A 22989-nucleotide genomic window follows, 5' to 3' on the forward strand; every position below is an offset into this window, starting at 1 on the left:
TAAGTCTGAGCCAGTTCACGTCATTTTCCCTCAAAACCCTCTAGCAGCTCCCTGTCACTCACATTTAAATCCAGATTCCTCCTCACTGACACCTGGAAGGTGTTACGCAGTTAATCTGTATTTCTCTCTGACCCCCTCTGCTTCTTCTCCCATCCCTCTCACTCTGCTCCAGCCACATCTGTCCCCTTGCCACCCTCTGAACACAACAGGTTCCTGCCCCAGGGCCTTTGCACTTGCAATTTCCTCTGGGACATCATTACCTTAGATATCCTGAGGCTCGCTCTCTAATCTCGTCAGGGCTCTGTTGCTCACTTGTCCCCTCCGTGGAGAGGCCTTGTCTGACCACCCCAGCTAGAGCAGAAGAAGCACCTCTGCCATTCTCTGTCCCTTCACCCTGTTTTAATTTTTCTTCACAGTCCCTCTCCCTAGCTCACATTCTGTTCTATGACTCCTGGTGTACGGATTGATTTTTTTTTTTTAATTTTTTTTTTTTTAACGTTTATTTATTTTTGAGACAGGGAGAGACAGAGCATGAACAGGGGAGGGTCAGAGAGAGGGAGACACAGAATCTGAAACAGGCTCCAGGCTCTGAGCTGTCAGCACAGAGCCCGACACGGGGCTTGAACTCACGGACCGCGAGATCATGACCTGAGCCGAAGTCGGACGCTGAACCGACTGAGCCACCCAGGCGCCCCCGGATTGATTTTTTTCTGACTCCTCATTAGGGCGTCGGCTTGGCCAGGGCAGGGGTTTAGGCCTGTTTTGTTTGTTGCCGTTCCCTCAGTGCCCCGATGGCCGGGGGCTGGCGTGTTTCCCGGAGTTGGGACACGTACCGCTCAGAGCTGGCACGTGAAGAACCTTTATGGGCGGCGAGCGGTGGAGGGAGGAGGCGGGCAGCCCTGGAAACCAGCGAACCCCACAGTGAGCGTGTTCTTCTCTTGGCAAATTCCTGGGAGTCTTCCCGATTCCCTCCAGGAGAGGGTTCTGGGTGGTGCTGCACCATCGGAGGGTTTGAAGGCCATTTATTCATTCCCCAACTGCTGTGGAGTCCCTGTTACGTGGAAGCCTTCATCCTGGCGCTAGGTGCACAGTGGACAAAACGGCCCAGAGCCCTACCTCTGTGGGACTGCCACTCTGCTGGGGGAGACAGTCAGTGGACGAATAGGAAATGAACGTGTTTGTAGAGTTGTCATGTTGCTGTGGAGGAGAAATATTTCAGGCCAAGATGGTTGGTAAGGACCAGGTGATGGGCTGCGAGGGTGACCTTTGAGCAAAGACCGGGAGAAGGTGAGGAAGGGGGCCGTATAGGTAGCGGGGAAAAGAGTCTGCCAGATAGAGGGCATAGCTAGTGCAAAGGCCCTGTGGCAGGACTGTGTCTGAGGAACAGTGAGGAGGCCAGAGGAGGATCTGAGGGAGAGAGCGGGGGAGTGAGGTCAGAGAGGCGATGGGGCCACATAGGCAGGGCCTTGTGGGCCACTGCGGGGTCTTTGTCTTCTCTGAGTGCTGTAGGTGCCTTAGGAAGGTTCTGAGCAGGGGAGGGACAGGGTCTCATGTCGTTGTGACAGGATCCCTCTGGCTGTGTGTGGAGAATGGACCGTGAGTGGGGAGTGGGGGCCGAGTTTGACTTTGGCGGTTCAGGTGGCAGCTGGCTGGACCAGGATGGTGGTGGTGGATTCATTTTATGACAGTTGCCTCTTCGTATCCTTTGCTCATTTTCTGTTGGATAATTATCTTTTGTGCTGATGCACCGTAGTTCTTTGTATATCATTCAGGATACTTTGGGATAGTCCCTTGGAGTCCTTCTCTGACTCTGATGTTAGGAAATGAGCTCCTTATCCGCCAGGGATCCTGCGAGAAGACACCGGAAGTCAGAATTCTCCCCACCATGGCTCCCGCTGCCCCAGCTCCCGTGCTGCCCCCCTCGCGGCGCCCACCCTCCACCCTGCCTCTGGGCTGAGCTCTGCCTCCAAGGCCGGTTCAGGTTCTTTCCTGCGCAGTGAGCAGCGGCAGCCTCGGGGAGCGCCCCTCCCCCGGGGCGGGACACCTGCTTTCACCCCTTTATTTCACAGCTTCGGGTCACACACCGTCCTTCCTCTGGTCCGACTTATCTCTGTTGTGTTCACCACTCAGGGCTGTCGTCTGGTCCCCCTTCCCCCATGGGAGCGCCTTTTGCCAGAGAGACGGTTCCATCTGCCCCTTCCTTGCTCCCCCTGGGGCGTGTCCCTGGCACATGGCAGGTGCTCAGTAAAATCCTCAGGGTCCTGATGTTGCAGAACATCTGGGCCTCAGGCCCGTGAGGACCTGTGCTCCAGACAAGGGGCCGCTCATCTTCAGGCAGGGGCAGAAACGACGTGAGTGGAGAAGGGATGTTTCGGAGGTGGGTCTTCTGCTGGGAGTGCTCCGAACGACAGGCTGGCAGGGGCCAGATTGCTGCTTGCTGTCACAGCACGTGTTGTCAGCGACAGACTGATGGTGGCCAGCACGGACTGAATGCCTGCCAGCTACGCACTTCACCACGGAGGCCCTTTCCCTGGGGTCTCCGATTCGCCATGACCACGAACGGACCCAGACGGACAGGTCTGCGTCGTCCTTTTAGTTTTGGGAGGTCGTGGGCTGTACTGCTGTGCCTCGACCTCCTTATCTGTTAAAGGGGACAGTAACAGCCCCTGCTCGCAAGCACAGAGCAGAGGCTGAGTGGGCCTTCACTGCTGCCACCCCCCTTATCACTGCTCTTCAGCACGGAGGGCGACTGGCCCAAGGTCACCCAGCTGGTGACCTCTCCGAGGGGCGGAGCCAGCCCTGGCACCCACGTGTGGCATGCCAAAGCATCACACCTGTGATTTCAAGGCAGCGGAGAGATGGGGAGATACTGGAACCATTGGGCATGTCTGGGTCGAGTGATGAAGGAAAACCTCTCTCTGCCAGGTTGAGTGATCCTGCTGGTTGAGTGACCCCGCTGGTAAACCCTCCCTGCGGACTTGAGGTCCTACAGGACCTCCCTCCCCACTTTCTCTCTCGTCACACTCACCATGTGGCTGAAGCCCTTCCATGACAGTGAGGCTGACCTTCAGCATGTCCCAGCCTGTGCTTGTGGCCGGGGTGGGCAGTTGGGGGGGGGGGGGCAAGGGGGGGGGGCCCCTTTCCCGGGTCGGGTCCTTGTGAAGGTTTTTTTTTTTTTTTAAGTTTCTTTATTTTCTTTATTTATTTTTTAATTTTTTTAATGTTTATTATTTATTTTTGAGAGAGAGAGAGAGATATAGAGAGACAGGGTGTGAGCAGGGGAGCGGCAGAGGGAGAGGAGACACAGAATCGGAAGCAGGCTCCAGGCTCCCGAGCTGTCAGCACAGAGCCCGACACGGGGCTCGATCTCACGAACCGCGAGATCGTGACCTGAGCTGAAGTCGGATGCTTAACTGACAGAGCCACCCAGGCACCCCTAAGTTTCTTTATTTTTGAGAGAGAGAGAGAGAGCATATGAGTTGGGGAGGGGTAGAGAGAGACAGAGAGAGAGAGAACCCCAAGCAGGCTCCAGGCTCAGTGCAGGGCCCTACGTGGGGCTCGATCCCACAAACCGTGGGATCGTGACCTGAGCTGAAACCAAGAGTCAGACGCTTAAGTGACTGAGCCACCCAGGTGCCCTGGGTGGGATGTTTTTTATATTATTCTACAGCTGAGAAAACTGGGGCTCGGTGGGGTCAGTATGTGTGGCTGCCTCTCTGACCTCCTGATCTCTGTCTTGTCTGTTTTTTTCTCTCTCTCTTTTCCTTTCTTTCTCATTTACTCTCCTCCAGCCACGTGCCCTCCTCACTCTTCCTCATGACGTGTCCTGTAGGCTCAGACCTCAGATCCTTTGCGTTAGCTGTACCCTCTGTGTCGCACGGTCTTCCCCAGGAGTTTGGCAGGACTCCCTCCCTTGCTTGATCCGGAGTCTCTGTTCAGATGTCACCTCCTCTGAGAGGCCTGCCCTGATCTCCCCATTTGAAAGAACACTTGCCTTCCCCAGACCTTCTAGCCTGTCATTCGGATTTGCCTTCTTGGTATTTATCACCACCTGACAGTGTTTTGTACATGTCATTTCTCTTCATTTGGGCTCATCTCCTCTACTAGAATGTAATACCTGCCAGGTGAGAAATTTTCCTCTGTTTGGTGACAAATGAAGAAGGCGCTCAGGGGACATTGAATGAATGAATGAATGAATGAATGAGTCAATGAATGAATGATGTTCCCCGGCCCCAGGATACCCGGTTTGTACCGAGCGTTGCTGGGATTTGGCTCAGGGCCAGGTGACGTGGACGCCGTGTTTGGTCCCCTGCGGGTTGGTGTGCCTCATCCCTGTCCCCACCTCCCCCCCAGGAGCTCGCCAAGAGGACCCCCGGCAAGCACCCCGACCACCCCGCGGTCCAGAGCGCCCTGCAGGCCATGAAGACTGTCTGCTCTAACATCAACGAGACCAAGCGGCAGATGGAAAAGCTGGAGGCTTTGGAGCAGCTGCAGTCCCACATCGAAGGCTGGGAGGTGTGTCCGGGGCAGGTGGCCTCCTGGGCTCCAGCGGGGCCCGAGGCGGCGGCGGGGGGGGGGGGGGGTGCACACAGCTGCGGGTATAGACGGCGGGTGGACACCACGCTCAGCCTGGAGGGCGCGTGCTGTTGGGCTTACACGGTGTTTGTTGAAAAGAAAAACAAAAAGTTTAATTGTTTTCCGGTTGAGCCCCCATAAGAGCCTCGATTTCAAGTTTCTTTTGAAACACCGGCAGCACCGGACCCCCGTCTTCCACGACAGCAGCCTCTAGAAGCTCCAGTTTTCCTCAGTCCCCCCCTCTCCCCGTTGCTCCCCAGTCTCTCTCCTTCACTTGTTGCCATGCCCGCCCGGTGTCCATAGGCCTCGGGGCTTTTGGTGCCAAGGTGCAGGGTAGTGTTTAAGGCTCTGCTCCAGGACAGAATTCTGGCTTTGACCCTCCCCTGCTGGGTGACTTCAGGCGAATGGCTTAAGTCCTCTGAACTTCAGTTTCCTCATCTGTTCCTGACACGTGACAGGCACTCCGTACAGGGTGGGTGTTGCTAATACTCCCGTCACGCTGACGAGGGCATGGGGTTCTTGAAACCTTCTCATGGTGCCTAATTTATTCACTTAAGCCTCTGTGTCTCCCTTGGATTATTAGAGATTTCCTACAAATCTGTCGAAGGACATGGAAAAAGCTGGATACATAAAAAGTATCAGAGTAAATACAGCTGGAACGGAAGATCAAAAGCAAAGATGAAATACTTCTAGATTGTTCTCTGGATCGTGTGCCTCACACCCTGTGGGTTTCCTGGCACTTGCTACGTTTGGGATTTTTCCGCTTCTTTTCCCTGTGGTCGGGAATCCCGAATGTGAGAGTCTGGCTGTGGAGAGACGGTTCGGGGAGGAGGCGGGTATCGTGGATCAGCGCTGGCCGCCCATCCCCCTTCCGCTGGGCCTTCCTTTCCCGCCGAAGCCAGAGAACGAAGGGCTGCGTTTCCCAGTCCCCCTTGTAGGTTAGGTTTGCGACATGAGTGGCCAAAATCGGATCCAGCCGCTTGAGATTGAGAAGCTGGGGTGGGACAGAAGCCACCCCTGTGCTGTCTTTGCCGCAAAGCCCAGCTGTGGTGGGGCTGGGCTTTCTGCATTAGCATATTAGCAGACGGGCCGGGTCGCAGCTTCCTGGGTGTCAGGAGGCTTGGGACATCCGCTGGCTGGCGGTGGTGCACGTCCAGCAGGCAGGGGATGGCTTTGCAGCCGACAGTTGAGCAGCAGCTCCCGAGGCCTGGACGCAGCAGGGTGGTGTTCTCCTGTGGTACGAGCTCAGGCAGATGGTGTGTGACCTCCCTTCTCCCAGCTGGGGCAGAGGCCGGCTGTGCAGTGTAGTTGGTTTTCTGGGAGCCCCGGTTTGGATTCCTGCTTCCTGTAGACCATCTGAAGATTGAGTAAGCCCCTTATCTCTTTCTGCTTAAAGTATGTAGCCTAGGGGCGCCTGGGTGGCTCAGTCGGTTAAGCGTCCGACTTCGGCTCAGGTCACGATCTCGCAGTTCGTGAGTTCGAGCCCCGCGTCGGGCTCTGTGCTGACAGCTCAGAACCTGGAGCCTGCTTTGGGTTCCGTGTCTCCCTCTCTCTCTGCCCCTCCCCCCCCAACTCTCAAAAACGAATAAACGTTAACAAAAATATGTAGCTTGGTTTCTATTTCCTACAACTGCAAATTGCCAGACAGTTGTGCCAGTTAGGGTGTGTTGTCTTAGGCCTTGTTTCAGCCCCATGATGCCAGAGCTCCCGTTCTGTCTCTTGCCTTCCCCTCCTGGTTCCATGAGAGCAGTAGCTCCAGGAGCTCCTGTTTCAAAGCAGGAGGAGACGGGGGCATGGCCGGGGCAGTGAGAGGGAGCTCTTCTCCTCAGTGGAGGGAAGCCTTTCCCAGAAGCCCCGAAGAGACTTCTCCTTTCGTCTCCTTGACCAGTAGGTCACATGGCCGCTGTCAGCAAATATGCTAAGCTACAGAGCAGATAGAGAGGATGTGCTTAAGCCTCTTTGGGCTTTGAGCTTCCTGACGGCCAAGGTGAAGAGAGCAGGAGACATAAGTTACTCAATATTTATTTTCAAAAAAGGAAGATAGCAGTTCTTCTGGGAGGCAGAGAGTTTCCTGGAAACCAGCTGAAAAAGACATTTCTCACATGCGTCCCTGTGGAGAGGAGTATTGAGCAAGCATTTTGGCAGCCAGAGCAGAAGTGATTTCTAGATGTCGGCTTCTGGTCAGGGCCTCGGGAAATAAGAACTAAGGGTCTTTGGGGCCCTTCTAGACCCTGAAAAATCTACAATTTGAGAGTGGTCCTTATTTTGATCGCTGTTTCTTGGCACAGTAGGAAATAAAGTGAGCTGGAATGAATAATTAGTGGCAATTATTGAGCCCTTGTTACATGTTTCCGACACTAAGGGGAGGTGGTATGATTATTGCCATTGGACAGATAAAGAAACTGAGGCATGGGGACTTGATTTGGAAGCCCAGCTCTGTAACTTTGTCCTGCCTCAGGCGACTTTGTGGTGCTCTCCCGACCTTATTTGCCCCCGATTGCCTAATTTTAGTAATAATGTCTCTGAAGGTACCGCCTGGTGTCATCCTGATGCTAGAGTGAAATGCGGAATATGAATGCTCTTTAGAAAAAGTAACATGGTTTCTGTGCAGTAGTAGAAAGTTGTTGTTGTTTTAACATTTATTTAAGTAATCTCTATACCCAATGTGGGGCTTGAACTCATGACCCTGAGATCAAGAGTCACATGCTCTTCTGATGGAGTCAGCCCGGTAGTCAAATGCAGTTTGATCCTTAGGCGATATAAAAAAATATGTCATAGCTAGAAAAAATCATGTGTAACAGTGAGGCTACCTGCAAAGGCTTCCTGCTCTCTGTAGTCACAGCCTCAGGGGCCGGTGAATGGCAGTGGTTACAGATCTTTACTTCTGATAATCTTCCTGATTATTACTGATCTTTCTGTCTGACCTCTTGCCAATCTGGTTAGACGGCTGCCATTTAACTCTTGGAATTTGGCTGGCAAGGGACTCATTTTGGGAGGAGGGAGAATCTCTCCTTGGCTACTTTCTTGCTGTGTGTTTGGGCTTGCATCATCAGTTTGATCTCCCGAAGCGGTTCCACCCCGCCCCCCCCCCCCCTCCATCCTTTGTCCTTTTCAAAAGTCCAAGACTGGTTTACTTAAAACCAGATAAGTTAATCCATAAATCCGTTTTACTAAGGATGTGGAAATGGGAGTATGTTGTGATACGGAAGTCAGTGAATGAGCCAGCTCACTGCGGGGAGGGGGTTCCTTGTCCTCAGTTTCCTCATCTGAAGAGTCTGGATAGTGGTGGTCCCCCCGTCTCGGGTCGCTTGAGGATTTGGGAGTGGATACGTGCACGGCGCCCAGAACAGTGCTTTTTCCTTGGCTCAGAGCACATGCTCCGTAAGCGTCCAGAGGAGCTGTGGCAGCAAAGCTGGATTTCATTCTTCTTCTTCTTTTTCTCCTCCTCCTCCTCCTCCTCTTCCTTCTTCTTCTTCTTCTTCTTCTTCTTCTTCTTCTTCTTCTTCTTCTTCTTCTTCTTCTTCTTCTTCTTCTTCTTCAGATGAAAAAGCATCCTGCAACTTTAGCTGCAGCTCATACCCGGTGTGGGCTGACCCTCCCGCAGGGGGACACTCTGGATGCACGCCCCCACGGACTTTTGTGTAAAGCTCACGGTAATAAAAAGAAATGCATGTTCTTAATAAGAAAGAAACTGGGCACGCTCAGCTTCCTGGCTCTGGAAATGTGTCACCCATGAGGGGACAGAAGGAAACAGGAGTGAGGAAACATGGAATTATTATTAAAGAAAAGAAAAGAAAAAGACCATAACCAGAGGTTCTCTTGTGTTCTTCTCACCCTTCCTGGGATGCCTTGTGCTCCAGGGGCTGTGGTCTCTCCCCTTTGGAGACTCCTGTTCTAGAGCAACGGTTGCGTAGAAAGCCCTTCAGGTTATCAGGTTACCTTCTAAGAGGCAGACGCCTGCCCTGGGTAGTAGAGGCTGGTGGGTGGGAGAGTCAGGCCAGCGTGTCTGGTTCAGATCCCAGCTCGCTCGCCGACCAGCCATGTGTCCCTTTCCTCCTCTGTAACGCGAGAGTTTCTTGAGGATTCACTGGGTTTGTATAAAACACTCGGAATGGTCGTGGGCTCGTGGTGAGCTTTGCCCGTCTCTACGTGTCAGTGCTTCTGTCGGTGGGGTCTGTACTGTGCAGATCCCTAGCCCTGGCCGGTGGACACCTTGGTGTGTAGGCTTCTTCCTGTGTATCTGATTTTCAGCACCACCCCTGACACAGATTCAAGGAGAGAGTCAGGGCCAGCTGACCTGGGGAGACCGAGGGCCAGCTGGGCTTCTCGGCAAAGCTAGGGAGGAAGGGGGCATCCCCCTCTAGTGTCCCTGGCATTTCAGGTATATTTGCTAGGTGGTCTTTGGTCAAGGCTGGAGGGGGGGGCAGCTTCCCAGGCTGGGTTCAGTGACTCCCCGTGGTCCCTGGATGTTGACAGAGAGGTCAGGTCTAGGCCTGCGTGACGTCGGGCTTCTGGGCCCTGCAGTCGGGCCAGTTCCCAGAGTCACAGACAAGCAGATAAAATCCGCCTTTGGAGTCTGGAAGGGCTGGTGGGTGGGCCTGAGTGAGGTGAGGGGAGGCGGGGAGGCGTGTGGTCTCCGGGAACTGCTGAACTGCTGTGTGCCCCCAGCAGGCCATTGATGGAGCCTCATCACCCCGGAGTCACGCTCACCCTGTTTGCGAGGATACTGGGGGTCCAGAAGGTTCTTCGTCACGGGAGCCCTGAGCCTGGTGGGGCAGGCTCACGACCTCGCTGGGTGGCTGTGTGTGGAGTCCGATATCTGCCTGCAGTGTGTAGGCGTCTGTGCTGTGACTTCTGTGAACGGGTGCTCGCTCCTGCCCTAGGCTGCCCAGCTCTTGACCACGGGAAGGTGGTTTTCCAGAACCCCAAGGGGGCCCCACAGGGGTCTCTGGCACTTCAGGCTGGTGAGTTTGCTGTGCCCAGCCGGGCTGCGGGCACGGAGCAGGAGAGACTGCGGTGGGCGGTGAGCAGAAAGCCCGATGTCTGAGTTTCTGGAACCAGTTCCCCTTACTGGGTCTTGGAAATAACTGAGTAAGCGCATCTCACCGGGGTATGAGCTCCTTGGTTCTGGGTGTTGAGTGTTTGGGGAAGGCGACTTTGTGAACCATTCTCCCCCTTTCTTTCTCCAGTTCATCTCTGGGCGGAGACGGCATCACGTCTCAGTCTCCCGTCACTGTAATCCGCAGGTCTTGTCAGACGAACCTCCCTGAACCCCACTCTTGTGTGGTAGCCCTCAGGCCTCCGTGTCATTGCTGTTGCCAGCCTATCAACGGGGCCTGGTCCTTACCTTAACGTACTGGTTCTAGTACAGGGCTGGCTGCTGAAAGGAGAGATAATGGCATGAGTGAGGGAGAAGATTCTTCCTCTGTAGCAGAGCAGGCTGGGGGCGGCTCTGCTCTGCGTGGACCCGGGTTCCTTCCAGCGTCTTGCTCTGCCGTCTGCTACGGCGCACTCCCACCGCCATGGCTGTCTGCCAGCCGTGGCAAGAGCGAAGGGAAGAAGAGGAGAGGAAGCTCTCTCCTTTCAAGGGAGTAGTGTAAAAGTGGGGCACACCGGCCATGATTTAGTCACATGACCGCAGCTGGAACAAGGGATGCTGGGAAATGGAGTCTGTGGCCGAAATGGAATCTGTTAGTCAGTGTCGGCTAAACTCCACTCCTGTGCTTGCTCGACGAGGAGCATGGACACCTGGCGTCCTGTGCCCTCCCAGGTGTGTTTCCAGCTTCCTCTCGTTCAGCACTTTGAGAGCTCCGTGCCACGGTCCTTGGGCCTCCCCGAGCTCCCGACAAACCTGTGTCGTCCCCCCAGTTCCTTTCCTGACGCCACCGCCTGGAACCTCACAGAGGTTCAGTGAACCTCACGCACACTTAGTGTCTTAGCCTCCCCGTCACTTAGCATAGAGGTTGGGAACTGTCTCCATCTGTCGTCATGTCTGCAGCTAAAGTAAATGCTGTAAGAATCCTGCCCCACGATGTTCGTGCTCTGTTTATCACCTGCTGTACAGGCATTTCTTGAGCACCTGCCGTGTGCCCGAGAGTGTTACGGGTGCTTGGGAACCAGCGGCAAATGCTTGGTAATGTTGGTAATGCTTTCCGTCCTTATAGAAGTGGCATTCTAGTGGGGGGAGTACAATAACAAGTCAAGACCTAGTGAGGAAGGGATAGGCAAAAATAAAACAACAAACAACCCCCCCCCCCCCCCCAAACCCCAAACAAGAACTGAACCAAAATAAAACCAGATGCCAACTGGGGCTGGATGGGTCATTTCCCCTCCCTGAGCCCAGGACTCTCTTCTGTGAAATGGGCATCTTGAGATGCTTTTCCTGGTATTGTTCTCGCGTGCTCGACAGATAGAAGCCATCGATCGGACCAGATTTTCTGTCCGCTGACAGATTTGCCTGCAATGGTTCACTTAGAGTTTGGGGTGTGACGGACGTGGTAGGCTCTGTCTCTGGGAAGGAAGGGTGTTCTCCTGGATTGGCCAGCTCATTCCCTGTGCCCCTTGTCACCCTCCCAGGGCTCTAACCTCACGGACATCTGTACCCAGCTCCTCCTACAAGGCACCTTGTTAAAAATCTCTGCGGGCAACATCCAGGAGAGGGCCTTCTTCCTCTTTGACAACCTCCTCGTCTATTGCAAGAGGAAATCCAGGTGAGCTGCTGGGGAGGTTGGGGGCGGGGCTGCCCAGGTGGGCCTGGAGGCAGGGATTGGGTGGGACCCTGACACTTTCTCAAGGTGACACCTTAGGCTTGTCACTTTCCTCTCCTGGCATCCCTTTTCTCAGCTGAGGGGTTTGTTCTCGATGAGCACTGTCTAATAGAAATATAAGGTGAGCCACATGTGTTAATTAAAATTTTCTAGTAGCCACGTTAAAAAAAGCAAAAAGGAACGGGCAAAATGAATTTAAATAATGTATTTTGTTTTTCCCAACATATCTCTAAATATTATCATTTTCATGTATATAACCAACATGTAATCAGTTTTTGGAAATTATAGAGATATTTTGCATCCTTTTTTTTTTTTTTTTTTTTTTACATTAAGGGTTCAAAATCTATTGCATATCTTAAACTTACAGCATGTCTCGATTTGTCCTAGCCTTGTTTCAAGTGCTCAGTTGCCCCATGTGGCTTGTGGCTGCCATATTGGACAGTGTGGGTCTAGATGGTGGTAGAAATTTGGAGATTCTTTGTGACGCTAACACCCTGTGATTCTGAGACCCAGAGGTGGGAGATTCAAGGGCAGAAGGCTCTTGTACTGTTAAGCTTTTTGAGGGAAAGGGTAGTACTTTTGCATCCTGTATCTTTCACTGGAGTGAATGGATGGGTGGGTGAGTGGTATAGACACATACAGATGAATGTATGATCGCAAATGTGAATGATGGCACGTGTGAGCCGATGGGAGGAGGGATAGGTGCACAGGTGGGGGGTTTGGAGGATGAGTGGATGGTGGTTGAAGGAAGGTGGGAAGGATTGTGGATAGATAGGTGAGTAGATGAAGGAGGTGAGTGGTTGGAGGTGTTAGGGGAAGGCTGGATGGAGAGAGATGGACAGAAAGCTGGGTAGTTGGAGACGTGGATATGAAGACATGATGAGTTGACAGAGGTGTGTTCAGATGAATGGTGAGTTGAGGCCTTCGTGTACGAGTTAAGCGGGTGGGTAGATGGAGGGATGGTCATCAAATGGGAGATGGTCAGGTAGGTGGATGGAAGGATGGATGGATGGATGGTTGGTTGAGTTGCTGGGGTGGTTGGATTTTGAGATGGAGGTTTGGGTAATTGGATGACCGAGTGGGTGGATGGGTGGGTGGATGGTTGGAGAGAGGAAGAGTTGGGAGATAGAGGGGTGTGGGGCATGAGTGGCTGGCTGGCTGGCTGGGTAGATGGGTGGACTGAGAGGCTGTCTTTCAGGTTTTTTGAAGACTGTCTCAACCCAGCCCTTTTGAATCCTCCTACCTGTTACTTTGTTTTAGGGATGAAACAGTGACTTTCCAGAGGCTTCTTTCTCCTTTAGTAGAAGCTCAGGCTGAGGGGAGGTCCAGACCCTGGGCCCTACTGTCAGCCTTGCCTCTCCCTTTCTTTGTGGTTCTAGGCACGTCACTTACTGTCCCTGAGCCTCATTTTCCTTGTCTGTTTCTGCTGGCCTCCTAAGATTGTGGCGAGGAACCTTTCCATAGGATGAATGATGGCGTCCCATGCGTGTGTGTGGGCTTCTCTTTCTCCTCCAGCCTGACCTCTCTGAGCCTCAGTTTTCTCTTCTGTAGAATGGGGATGATAAACCCCCTTCTTACAGTAGTGTTTGGTTTAGAGCCACGCTCCTTACATTTGAATTCCTGTTCACATTTCTGTAGCTCTATGACTCTGCCTCTGTCTGCCTCAGTTCCCTCATGTGTAAAATACGGTGACTTATCGTATGTATCTCCAAGAGCCACTGTAAGAGCAGGTGTGTTTAGTAAGCACACAAAATGGGGGTTACTGTTCACTTACCTCCATGTGTGTTGGCTTCCTGTCCACTCACAGGTGCAGCACCAGGCAGTGGAAGGTTCTTCGCCACAGGCCCCTTCCCCTCCCATCCTTCCTCCCCGTGCTGGGTTTGGTCCTTCTGGTTAAAGGCCTTGGTCTCCCTCTCTCACCCTCTCCCGTGTCTTTCTTATTTGATGTTTTATTCTGCCCGCTCTGTCAGGTCTGTCTGTGTCTGCCCCCCGCCCCCCATTAACGCCCCCATTTCCTTCCTCTTTGCTTCCCTCCTGTCCTCACCGGGGCCATCCCGAGAGTCCTCCGCCCTCCCTGCCAGCTGCCCCAGGCTGTCCGAAGCAGGCCCTTTTCCCAGAACGCTGGGGTTTAGAAAACACAATGTCCCCTCAGGCCCGTGTGACCCGCTCCGGCTTTGGCTGAGTTTGCTCGGCCTTCGGCTGCCCGAGTGAGACCCTTCCCCCGTGGGCATGGCCACACCTGTCAGAGCAATGGCAGCCGATTCTGCTGGTGCTGGATCCCCAGTGGGCCTTCTAGGGCCAGCCCTGTGACGGGTGTGAGATGAGCTCTTTTAGGGCCGTTCCCTGCCTCAGTTCTGGAGCGAGCCAGGCTGGCTGGGGGGGGAAAGGGCACATCTGTCTCCTGGGAGAAGGTGGCAGGCGGCCAGCATTCCTGCCTCTGGATGGGGAGCCAGAGGGCCGGGCTCCAAGTCGTCCCCGAGGGATCGGGCAGGGGTGGATGGAACCCTCGGCCCCACTGACGTGGCCACAGGAAGCGCCTCCTGCTGCCAGGTGTCTGCCGACTGTTTTGTCTCCACCTGGGTCATGCGGGGCACCGCCCGTCCGGGACTCGGGTCAGGGAAGGTCTCCGACTCGGAGTGCTTCTGGCCTGATTCAAAAGCAGAGGCTCCCTGGGTGTCAGAAGCACCAGGAGTTTCAAAGAGCCCACTTCCCCATTCTTCAGCACGGGAAACCGAGAGCCCGGGAGGAGGAGAGCTAAATCTCCAACATCTCAAAAGCTTATCTAGTGTCTCAGCGATGGCAGCAGCATGTAGTGCTTAAGGACACAGAGGCCCTGCCACTTAGTAGTCGCGTGGCCTCGGGCAAGTTATGTCAGCTCTTTGTGCCTCTGTTTTCCCATCTGTGAAATGGGGCCAAAAGTAGCCCCCATCTGATGGGACTGTTTTTGTAGATGAAGTAAGAGAAAACACGTAACGCCTGGCTTATGTATGTAAAGGAGAAGAGATCCCAGTCTGTCTTCATCCAGGTGTCCCTCCGGGACACGGCTCACGTTTAAACTGTGTCTAAAGCAGGCTGTTCATTTTCATCACAACTCCTGCCCCAGACCCTTTCCTCCTGGCGTCTTCCTCATTCTGAGTAAATGGCACTACCGGTTGCCCAGGAGCCCAGGCCAGGATCTTAGTTGATCTTGGTGCTGGCCTGCCTCACCCCACACCCACGTCATCAGCAAGAGTCAGACGCTCAACCTGCTGAGTCACCTGGGTGCCCGTAGATGACTGAAAATTTACATGGAAACACAAAAATAACTATGACAGCTTTGAAAATGGACAAAGCCAAGGGACTTGTACTACTGATAGCCGGGCTTACTCTATAGCCGCAGTAATTAAGACAGTGTAGTATTGGGGGCGCCTGGGTGGCTCGGTCGGTTAAGTGTTGACTTCGGCTCTGGATCTCACGGTTCATGAGTTCGAGCCCCGCCTCGGGCTCTGTGCTGACAGCTCAGAGCCTGGAGCCTGCTTCGGATTCTGTGTCTCCCTCTCTCTCTGCCCCTCCCCTGCTCACACTCTGTCTCTCTCTTTCTCTCTCAAAAATAAAAAATAATAAAAAAAAAAAACAAAAGACAGTGTAGGATTTTGTAAAAGTAAATAGTTTGGTGGAATAGAATGGTGAGTCCAGGAGCAAAAACCCCGTGGATGTGCTCATTTTAATGTCAACAGAAAAAGCCAGTGCAGTTCAATAAGTGATGCTTGGTCAGTTTGATATCCAACGGGAGGGTGAGGGGGCGGGGGGGAGGGTTGGGTCTTGACTCTAAGCTCACACAATATACAAAAAATCAACTTCATATGGATCACAGATTCAGATGTGCAGGGTAAAACCATGAGGTTTCCAGAAGAAGGAATAGACACTATCTTTGTGATATGGCAGTAAGCAAAGATTTTTTTTTTTTTTTTAATTTTTTTTTTTCAACGTTTTTTTTAATTTATTTTTGGGACAGAGAGAGACAGAGCATGAACGGGGGAGGGGCAGAGAGAGAGGGAGACACAGAATCGGAAACAGGCTCCAGGCTCCGAGCCATCAGCCCAGAGCCTGACGCGGGGCTCGAACTCACGGACCGCGAGATCGTGACCTGGCTGAAGTCGGACGCTTAACCGACTGCGCCACCCAGGCGCCCCAGCAAAGATTTTTTAAATAGGACAAAAAGTGTAATTCTAAAGGAAAAGTAGGTTCAACAGATGATGTTAAAATTAAGAATTGCTCATCAAAAAACACCATGAGGAGAGTAAAAAGATAAGCTATAGACTAGGGATCTTTGCCATATAAACTGACAAGGGACTCACACCCCAAATACAGTGAGAAGTCCTGTAAAGTAAATTCGACTCTCTGCCTATTTTTACAAATAAAGTTTTATTGGCACACGGCCATGCCCATTTGTTTTGGTATTCTCTGTGGATGCTTTCATGCTGCAAGGGCAGAGTTGAATAGTTGACATAGACCTTGTGGCTCACAAAACTGAAAATATTTACTGTCTACCTGCCCCTTTTCAGAAAAAGTTTGCCAAGTCCTGCTCTAAATCATTAAGAAGAAGAGAACCCAACAGAAAAATACTCAGGGGATAGTTGTGTCACAAAAGCCCCTGGCCCACAGGACCGCATGGTCAATAAACTTGAATTTGCTCAGCCTCATTACTCATTGGGCAAGTACAAGTGAAATGGTTTAATGAGCCACTACTACATGCCCACCAGGACGGCCACAATGGAAGTTAAATACAGAGGATGTGGAGTCACTGGAGTGTTCCCACTCTACTGAGGCGGGGAGAATTGGTGCAGCTGTTTTGGAAAACAGCTTGGCATCCTCTCGTGAAGCCGCTCGTGTGCCCTCCTTGCGGCTCAGCAGTTCGATCCCTATGTAGATAACCCGCAGGGATGTGCACCAACAGTCACAGCAGCACCAACTTGGAAGCAACCCAGATACCTGTCACCATCACCCTTTGTGATTCCATGTATGGCGACTTCTAAACAGGCCAAGCGAAACCACAGGGTCATAGGTCAGAATGCTGGTTACCCTTGCAGGGGGAAGTGTCCGGGAGAGGGCGCCTCGGAGGGCTCTGGGGTCGTTTATAAACAGTTTTCTTTTTTTTTTTTTTTTTTAACGTTTTTTTTTTATTTTTGAGACAGAGAGAGACAGAGCATGAACAGGGGAGGGGCAGAGGGAGGGAGACACAGAATCGGAAACAGGCTCCAGGCTCTGAGCTGTCAGCACAGAGCCCGACGCGGGGCTCGAACTCACGGACCGCGAGATCGTGACCTGAGCCGAAGTCGGCCGCTTAACCAACTGAGCCACCCAGGCGCCCCTCATTTAAAATGATAATAGAGGTGTGGTCACTCTGTAAAAGTGAAAGGAGCCACATAGTTCTTTGGGCATTTTTTCCTGTATGGATTTTATAATTAATTTTTTTTCAACATTTATTTATTTTTAAGAGAGAGACAGAGCACACGTGGGGGAGGGGCAGAGAGCAAGGAAGACACAGAATCGGAAGCAGGCTCCAGGCTCTGAGCTGTCAGCACAGAGCCCAACGCGGGGCTTGAACTCGCGGACCGCAAGATCATGACCTGAGCCGAAGTCAGACGCTTAACCAACTGAGTTGCTCAGGCGTCCCTGGACTTTATAATTTAATAAAAAGTTTATAGAGACACGTATGTGTGCACACACGTATAGGTATGTATAGATACAGAGAGGACGCCCACAAACCAATGTGCTCTCCGTGCCCTCCTGACCCCACCTGCAGTCCCTTCTCCGCAGGTTGCCAGGCGGGAGTGTCCTTTATAACTTAGATCATGTTATTCCTCTGCTCAGGCTCTCCACGGCCGGCCCCCGTCTCACACTGACAGGAGGAGCCGATCTTCATGCCTGCCCACAGGACCCCGCAGGACCTGGCCCGTGTGGCTGCTCAGACCCCTTTCCCCACACTCGCCCTCGCCCACTCAGCTTCAGCCACCAGCCAGCTCGCTGCTTCTTGCAACATGCCTGGAATCTCTTCTCCAGATACCCTCCTAGGTTCCTCCCTCACCTTCCCTAGGGCTTTGCTCCAAAGCCTCTTCAGTGAGGCCTCCCCTGACCACCTCTCCCTCCTCTGTCCCAGCTGAAATCCTGCCCCCCCCCCCCACCCTCCCTAACCATCTTCTTGCTCTCTCCTCCTCCTCCTCCTTCTTTTTACAAACCTCAAGTGTTTTATTTTAATTAAAAACATACACATTGCATTCATTAAACATTCTTTTCATATAGAGCCAAGGTCTCTTCTTTGAGCAGAAGTTCACTCTGAACATAAAAACAACTTACCTTTATCAGATCTTTCCAAAGCAGTCAACGTAATTTTCGGAGAGACAAGTCTCTTTCCACATGCATATGTCCTCACTTAACGCAATCCATACAGTAACAGGTGCACGTTGGGCAAATAGATTTGGGAGCATCACTCACCTAGTGGAGCAGAGGGGCCTGTGTGTACCACAGACTGGCCTTCCAGCCCTGAGAGTTCATTCTCCACTTTATTGGTTAAAATAAACGTTTGGCACTCCTGACATAACACGTGTTCAACTTCTCTGCTTGGCATCTGTCTCTGTGTCCCCGGCCTCCTTGTATGGGAGGATGAGACTTTGTTTTATCCACTCCTGCAGCCCCAGCACCTGGAGGAGTGCCTGGCACCCAGCAGGTGTTCTCTGAGTGCTTGTTGAATGCATGGGTGAGTGTCTTCCCTTGGCCCCAACTTGGCATTGTCTCCATAGGAAGCACTACTCAGATGTTTGCTGAGTGACTGAGTGGCACATTTTGCTGAGTGAGGGAATGAATGGTGGGTAGGTGGATGTGGATGATTGGGTTGACTGCCTACTCCAGGCACCCTTCCTCTCTGGTCTGATTTCAGGAAGTTTCCCTTTGCTAGACTCTCTGAGAGCCCCTGCCCACTTTCTGGCCAAGAGGAATGGGTTTCTGCCGCTTCTGGTTAGTTTCTCATCAATGTCTCCTATTAGCGGAAAAGTAGCCAGCTCTGTGAGGCAGACAAGGCTAGCCTGTTTTCCAGCTGGGGAAACTGTGGCTGGGGGTGGAGAAGTAAGTGACTTGTTCAAATCACCCAGCCACCAGCTGAAAACCCGTGCTCCTGGGCTCAGTGCAGTGCCTCCCATCTCTGGGCGCCCTTCTGTATCTCTGCTCTGAGACATGGGCGTTATTGACTTCCTGTTGTCTTTCAGGGTCACCGGGGGCAAGAAATCCACCAAGAGGACCAAGTCCATCAATGGCTCCCTCTACATCTTCCGGGGTCGAATCAACACTGAAGTCATGGAGGTGGAGAATGTGGAAGACGGGACAGGTAGAGACCCCAACCCCAAGGCCCGCCTGAGCCCCAGCCCCACCTGCTCTGTGGCACAATCTCTGTTTCAGTTTTTTCCTTTTATTTGAAAGGTAACCTACCTAAGAACAGTGCCTAAAACACATGCACATCAAGTGAACACTTGGGTAGTCACTATTCAAGCTAAAAAGTAAAACACTGCCTAATGAAAATTTGTTTCAAAACTTGACTTGAATGGTTATGTCATTATACGCACTTGAATGGCTTCAAAGATATACATGTAATTATATAGATACAGTTTTATATATCTGTTTAAAGGGTCATAAAATTATATATTCTTTTGCTCTTGCTTTGTGTTTCTGCATGTGGCTGTCTGTACGTTGTTGGTTTCCACTACTGTGTAATATTCTCTTGCATGGATAGTCCGTAGCTCATTCATTCCTTTGGTGGTAGATATTTGGGTCATTTCTGCCGTTTGCTATTATGAACATTGATTCTGTGAGCAGTCTTGTGTAAACCTCTTTTTGTGTGTGTGTCTTTGAAGTTGGCTAGGGCAGGAGTTCTTAATTGGTTTTGAGACACTGACTCCTTTGTGGTGTCACAAAATCTGTGGACCCCTCCTCAGATTTAGGGCGTGGTCGGCTTCAACTCCCCTGGAAAACGGGGGACCTGCCTGTTTTCAAAGAGGTTGGCCACTTCCCATCCCAGGCAGTCAAGGGCACCGTCGGGCTTGCACTAGGTTTTAAGTAGCCCAAGTGCCCCAGTGAGATGGGCAGGGAGGCTGGGACACATTGCCAGGCTTTGGGGCTCTTGCATTTGTACACAGACTGTAATTGAGGGGCGGGAGGAGTCGTTGTTGGCAGACGAGAGGGAGTGAGCATTTGAAGCGTTGTGAGTTCACCTATTAGGTCCTGATCCTGTCGATGCCCCTGCCACCCAGTCTTTCCGGAGCGGAGATGCGCTGGTCCCGTGACCTTACTTGCACGCGTGTGGTGGGGAGTGTTCCGAGTTGTATGACTGAGTCTGCGCTGACCCACCTTTGCCTTCTGCCCCTGCCAGCGGATTACCACAGCAATGGCTACACTGTCACCAACGGCTGGAAGATCCACAACACGGCCAAGAATAAGTGGTTTGTCTGCATGGCCAAGACGGCGGAGGAGAAGCAGAAGTGGCTGGATGCCATTATCCGCGAGAGGGAGCAGCGTGAGAGTGAGTGGGCCCTCTCATGTCCCCCCGAAGAGTGGTAGTTTCGGGGCACTTTCCTGGGATCCTGGGGTGTGTGTATGGCTTCCCCTAGGCTGGTCACTTCTGTGGGGTGAGGACTGTGTTCTGCAAGCAGGTCACTCAGGGGCCAGGGAGCTCTAGGACTGTGTTATAAGTCAGTGGTATCTTGGATCACCTGAGGTCATTTGTTAGAGCCCATTCAACGGATGGTGAAACTCAGGCCCAGTGGAAGGGACCAACACCTTGTCGATACGGTTGGTTGTTCTGGGATTGTTGGCACCCTTCACCCTTGAGGGCTGGTAGCCCCAAGATGCTCCCTGCATGCCTCTGTCCCTGCCCTGCCCCATGGTTCTGTTATCTTCACCTGGGGTTCTTTGTGCTGGAGACTCAGAGTCCACATCTGGGATGGGGGTCCTTGGGGGCTGCTCATTAATTGTGGTCACAGATTTCTCTGGGCCCAGGCTCCCTGGAGGAAGCTTGCGTAAACTTAATACAGGGCTGGGTGTGGTAATTGGGTGGGGTTGGGACCAGGCACTGGATGGTTCTGCAGAGATCACCGGGCTGGGAAAGGGGAGCTGTGCTGTGTTACTCAGTGATCTCTTCCGATAAGAGGGGATAAAAGCGGGTTGTAATGCCACTAAATGAGGTTTGGATTTGACCATACTTCCTATCCCCCTCCCACCTTTGCAAAGGAGGAAACTGAGGCATAGTTTTCTCCATATCTGTCACCTTCCACTTGGATGCGTCATAGACATCTCACACTTGCCAAGTCCTAATTTCCACCCCGTCTTCTGCCCCAAACCTGTAGGTTCCCCACCTCAGTACACGGTTCCTCCATTCGTCTGGGGGCTCAGATTCAAACTCTTGGTGCCATCCCTGATTTCCGCCCACTCCCCAAATTCAATAGATGAAGTTTCTTTCCCACGTCGCCTTCGTCTCTCTGTTCTGTTCTTCCACCCTCTTATAAGTCACCATCCTCTCTCAGGAATTAGGCCCAGCGTGGCTAGATCTGTTGCTTTGTTTTGTTTTTTCCTAGAGAAGCTAGATTTTAAGTTTTCAGGTGACATTTCTTGATTTTAAATATTGCGTCAAAATTTATTCAAACAGCATTAAGCCAGATAAACTGTTGAGCCTGGCTTCTGGTTGAGAAAGCTTGTGAGTTCCGAAACTGATCAGAGATGGGTGTGTGCTCAGGACTGGGGGTGGGGTTGAGGGGTGTGGCCTGGCCTGTGTGGCCCATCAGTGTCTGTGGTTAGAATGGAGAGCTGTGGTCAGTGCTGGGTATTTGCGATTATGTGTAGGGTGTGGCCTCAGTGGGCCTCAGTCATTAGAATCAGGGCGTTGTCCCAACCTTGACCTCAGGGGTGGGGCATTCTGTGATCCTGAGCACAGATCTGGAGACGAACTTCCTGGGTCTACATCCTGGTTGCACCACTGTCTAGTTGGGTAACCTGGGATAGACAGGGTACTTTCTCTGGGCCTCAGTTTCTTCATTTGTAAAATGAGGATAATTTTGCCCTCTGGGTTTCTTGAGGACTAGGTGCTTATAGCATTGTCTCTTAATATTTGTCAGGAGTGGACAGGGTCCAACTAGAAAATGTGGGGCAGGGATCTGGTCAGGGTTCTGTATGTATTGTCTAGAGAAACGGGCAAATTTTTATTCCTGGCTGGAAGGAAGATCTCAGTAAACTTTCTGATAACCTCTGAATTTGGAAATGCATGCTCAGGTTGAAGGGTTGAATCAGCCTGACTGCTTATTACTCTGGGACTTAACCTCTCTGGGCCTCAGCTTTGCCATCTGTAAAATGGGGGAGATTCACCACCCTCCCCTACAAGGTTGTGCGGGGAGCCAGTGGCAGATGCCTAGAACAGGGACTGACATGCAGTGAGTGCTCTATAGACGTCCTGGGCAGGGGCAGTAGTGGGGACAGCTGGGGGAGGCAGGCTTCCAGGAGCCACAGGCCTGTCCCCTCTGCTCCCCAGTGCTGGTGCTCCCCCAAGTGCTGACCATGCCCCCTCTGTAGGCCTGAAGCTGGGCATGGAGCGGGACGCCTACGTCATGATTGCGGAGAAGGGGGAGAAGCTTTACCACATGATGATGAACAAGAAGGTGAACCTGATCAAGGACCGCCGGAGAAAGCTGAGCACCGTCCCCAAGTGCTTCCTCGGCAAGTGAGTGGCCCCACCCAGGCCTCCGTGGGGTCCCTGGGCTGATTCCAGGCAGCAGGTAGGGCAGACTGTATCCACCGGGCTCCTCCTGGCCCTGCCCCTTCCCCAGAAGCCCTGCTGGGCAGACCCACTAAAGCCCCCCCGAATCCTTGAGTAACAGACCTCGGAGGTCCAGGAGGATAGTGGAGTCCCCATATCAGGTCTTTCGAATGATTCCTACCACAACTCACTGCAAAACATGAATTTTATGTCGTGACCTGGTGCATACATCCATGTGATATATGACTGAAGCCTGTTTCACAAAACTTACCGCGCCCGATGCACTCTGAAAATACCGGTTCTGTTTCCGTTCCTGTTCTGTTTCTTTTCTATTCCATTCTGTCCTGTCCTTTGTATGCTGTTCATTTTTTCATTTGTTCTCGTGCTAAGGAAGACCCCTGCAATTGATTTCACAAACTACCAATGGTTTGCCCGCCATGGATTGAAAATCACTGCCCTCACACTCGGGAGGAGAATCTACCGTAGATCTTTCAAGGGAAGAGGCATTTAACACCAGGAGTTGATTTCAAAGTTGCCGGAGGAGCGCACGTGGGCCCTTGCATCAGTCTGCACAGGCTGCCGTCTCCGTGGACCGCAGACCAACCGGCTGAAACAGAAGCTTACTTGTCACAGTCCTGGGGGCTGGCAGCCTGAGATCAGGGTGTGGGCAGGGCCTGTGTCTCATGAGGACTCCCTTCCTGAGTTACACATGAGGGGGAAGGGGAGCTCCTGGAAGCTTCCAGTATTTGAGGGCCTCCAGTCTCTTCCTCCATTCTTTCCTAATAATGAAACGTTTTACAACCCCTGCCCCCAATTTATAACCCAGGATCAAAGGGGTCAGGGCACAGGTGTATCTTAAACCCAGAGTTACATCTC

At 52.4% G+C, this 22989-nt stretch overlaps 1 protein-coding gene across 3 annotated transcripts in view; it reads left to right on the forward strand.

Annotated features, from left to right (window-relative positions):
* PREX1 (phosphatidylinositol-3,4,5-trisphosphate dependent Rac exchange factor 1) overlaps window positions 1-22989 on the forward strand; it is a 184316-nt gene that overhangs the window by 102774 nt on the left and 58553 nt on the right. For all 3 annotated transcript variants that reach the window (XM_049650647.1, XM_049650648.1, XM_049650649.1), the window contains 5 exons: window positions 4354-4515; window positions 11152-11285; window positions 18584-18702; window positions 19741-19890; window positions 21930-22077. In XM_049650647.1, the coding sequence (XP_049506604.1) occupies window positions 4354-4515; window positions 11152-11285; window positions 18584-18702; window positions 19741-19890; window positions 21930-22077 (713 nt within the window). The remainder of the gene's footprint in view (window positions 1-4353; window positions 4516-11151; window positions 11286-18583; window positions 18703-19740; window positions 19891-21929; window positions 22078-22989) is intronic.

Source organism: Panthera uncia (genome assembly GCF_023721935.1).
Source record: "Panthera uncia isolate 11264 chromosome A3 unlocalized genomic scaffold, Puncia_PCG_1.0 HiC_scaffold_11, whole genome shotgun sequence".
In the NCBI taxonomy this organism is placed as follows: Eukaryota; Metazoa; Chordata; class Mammalia; order Carnivora; family Felidae; genus Panthera; species Panthera uncia.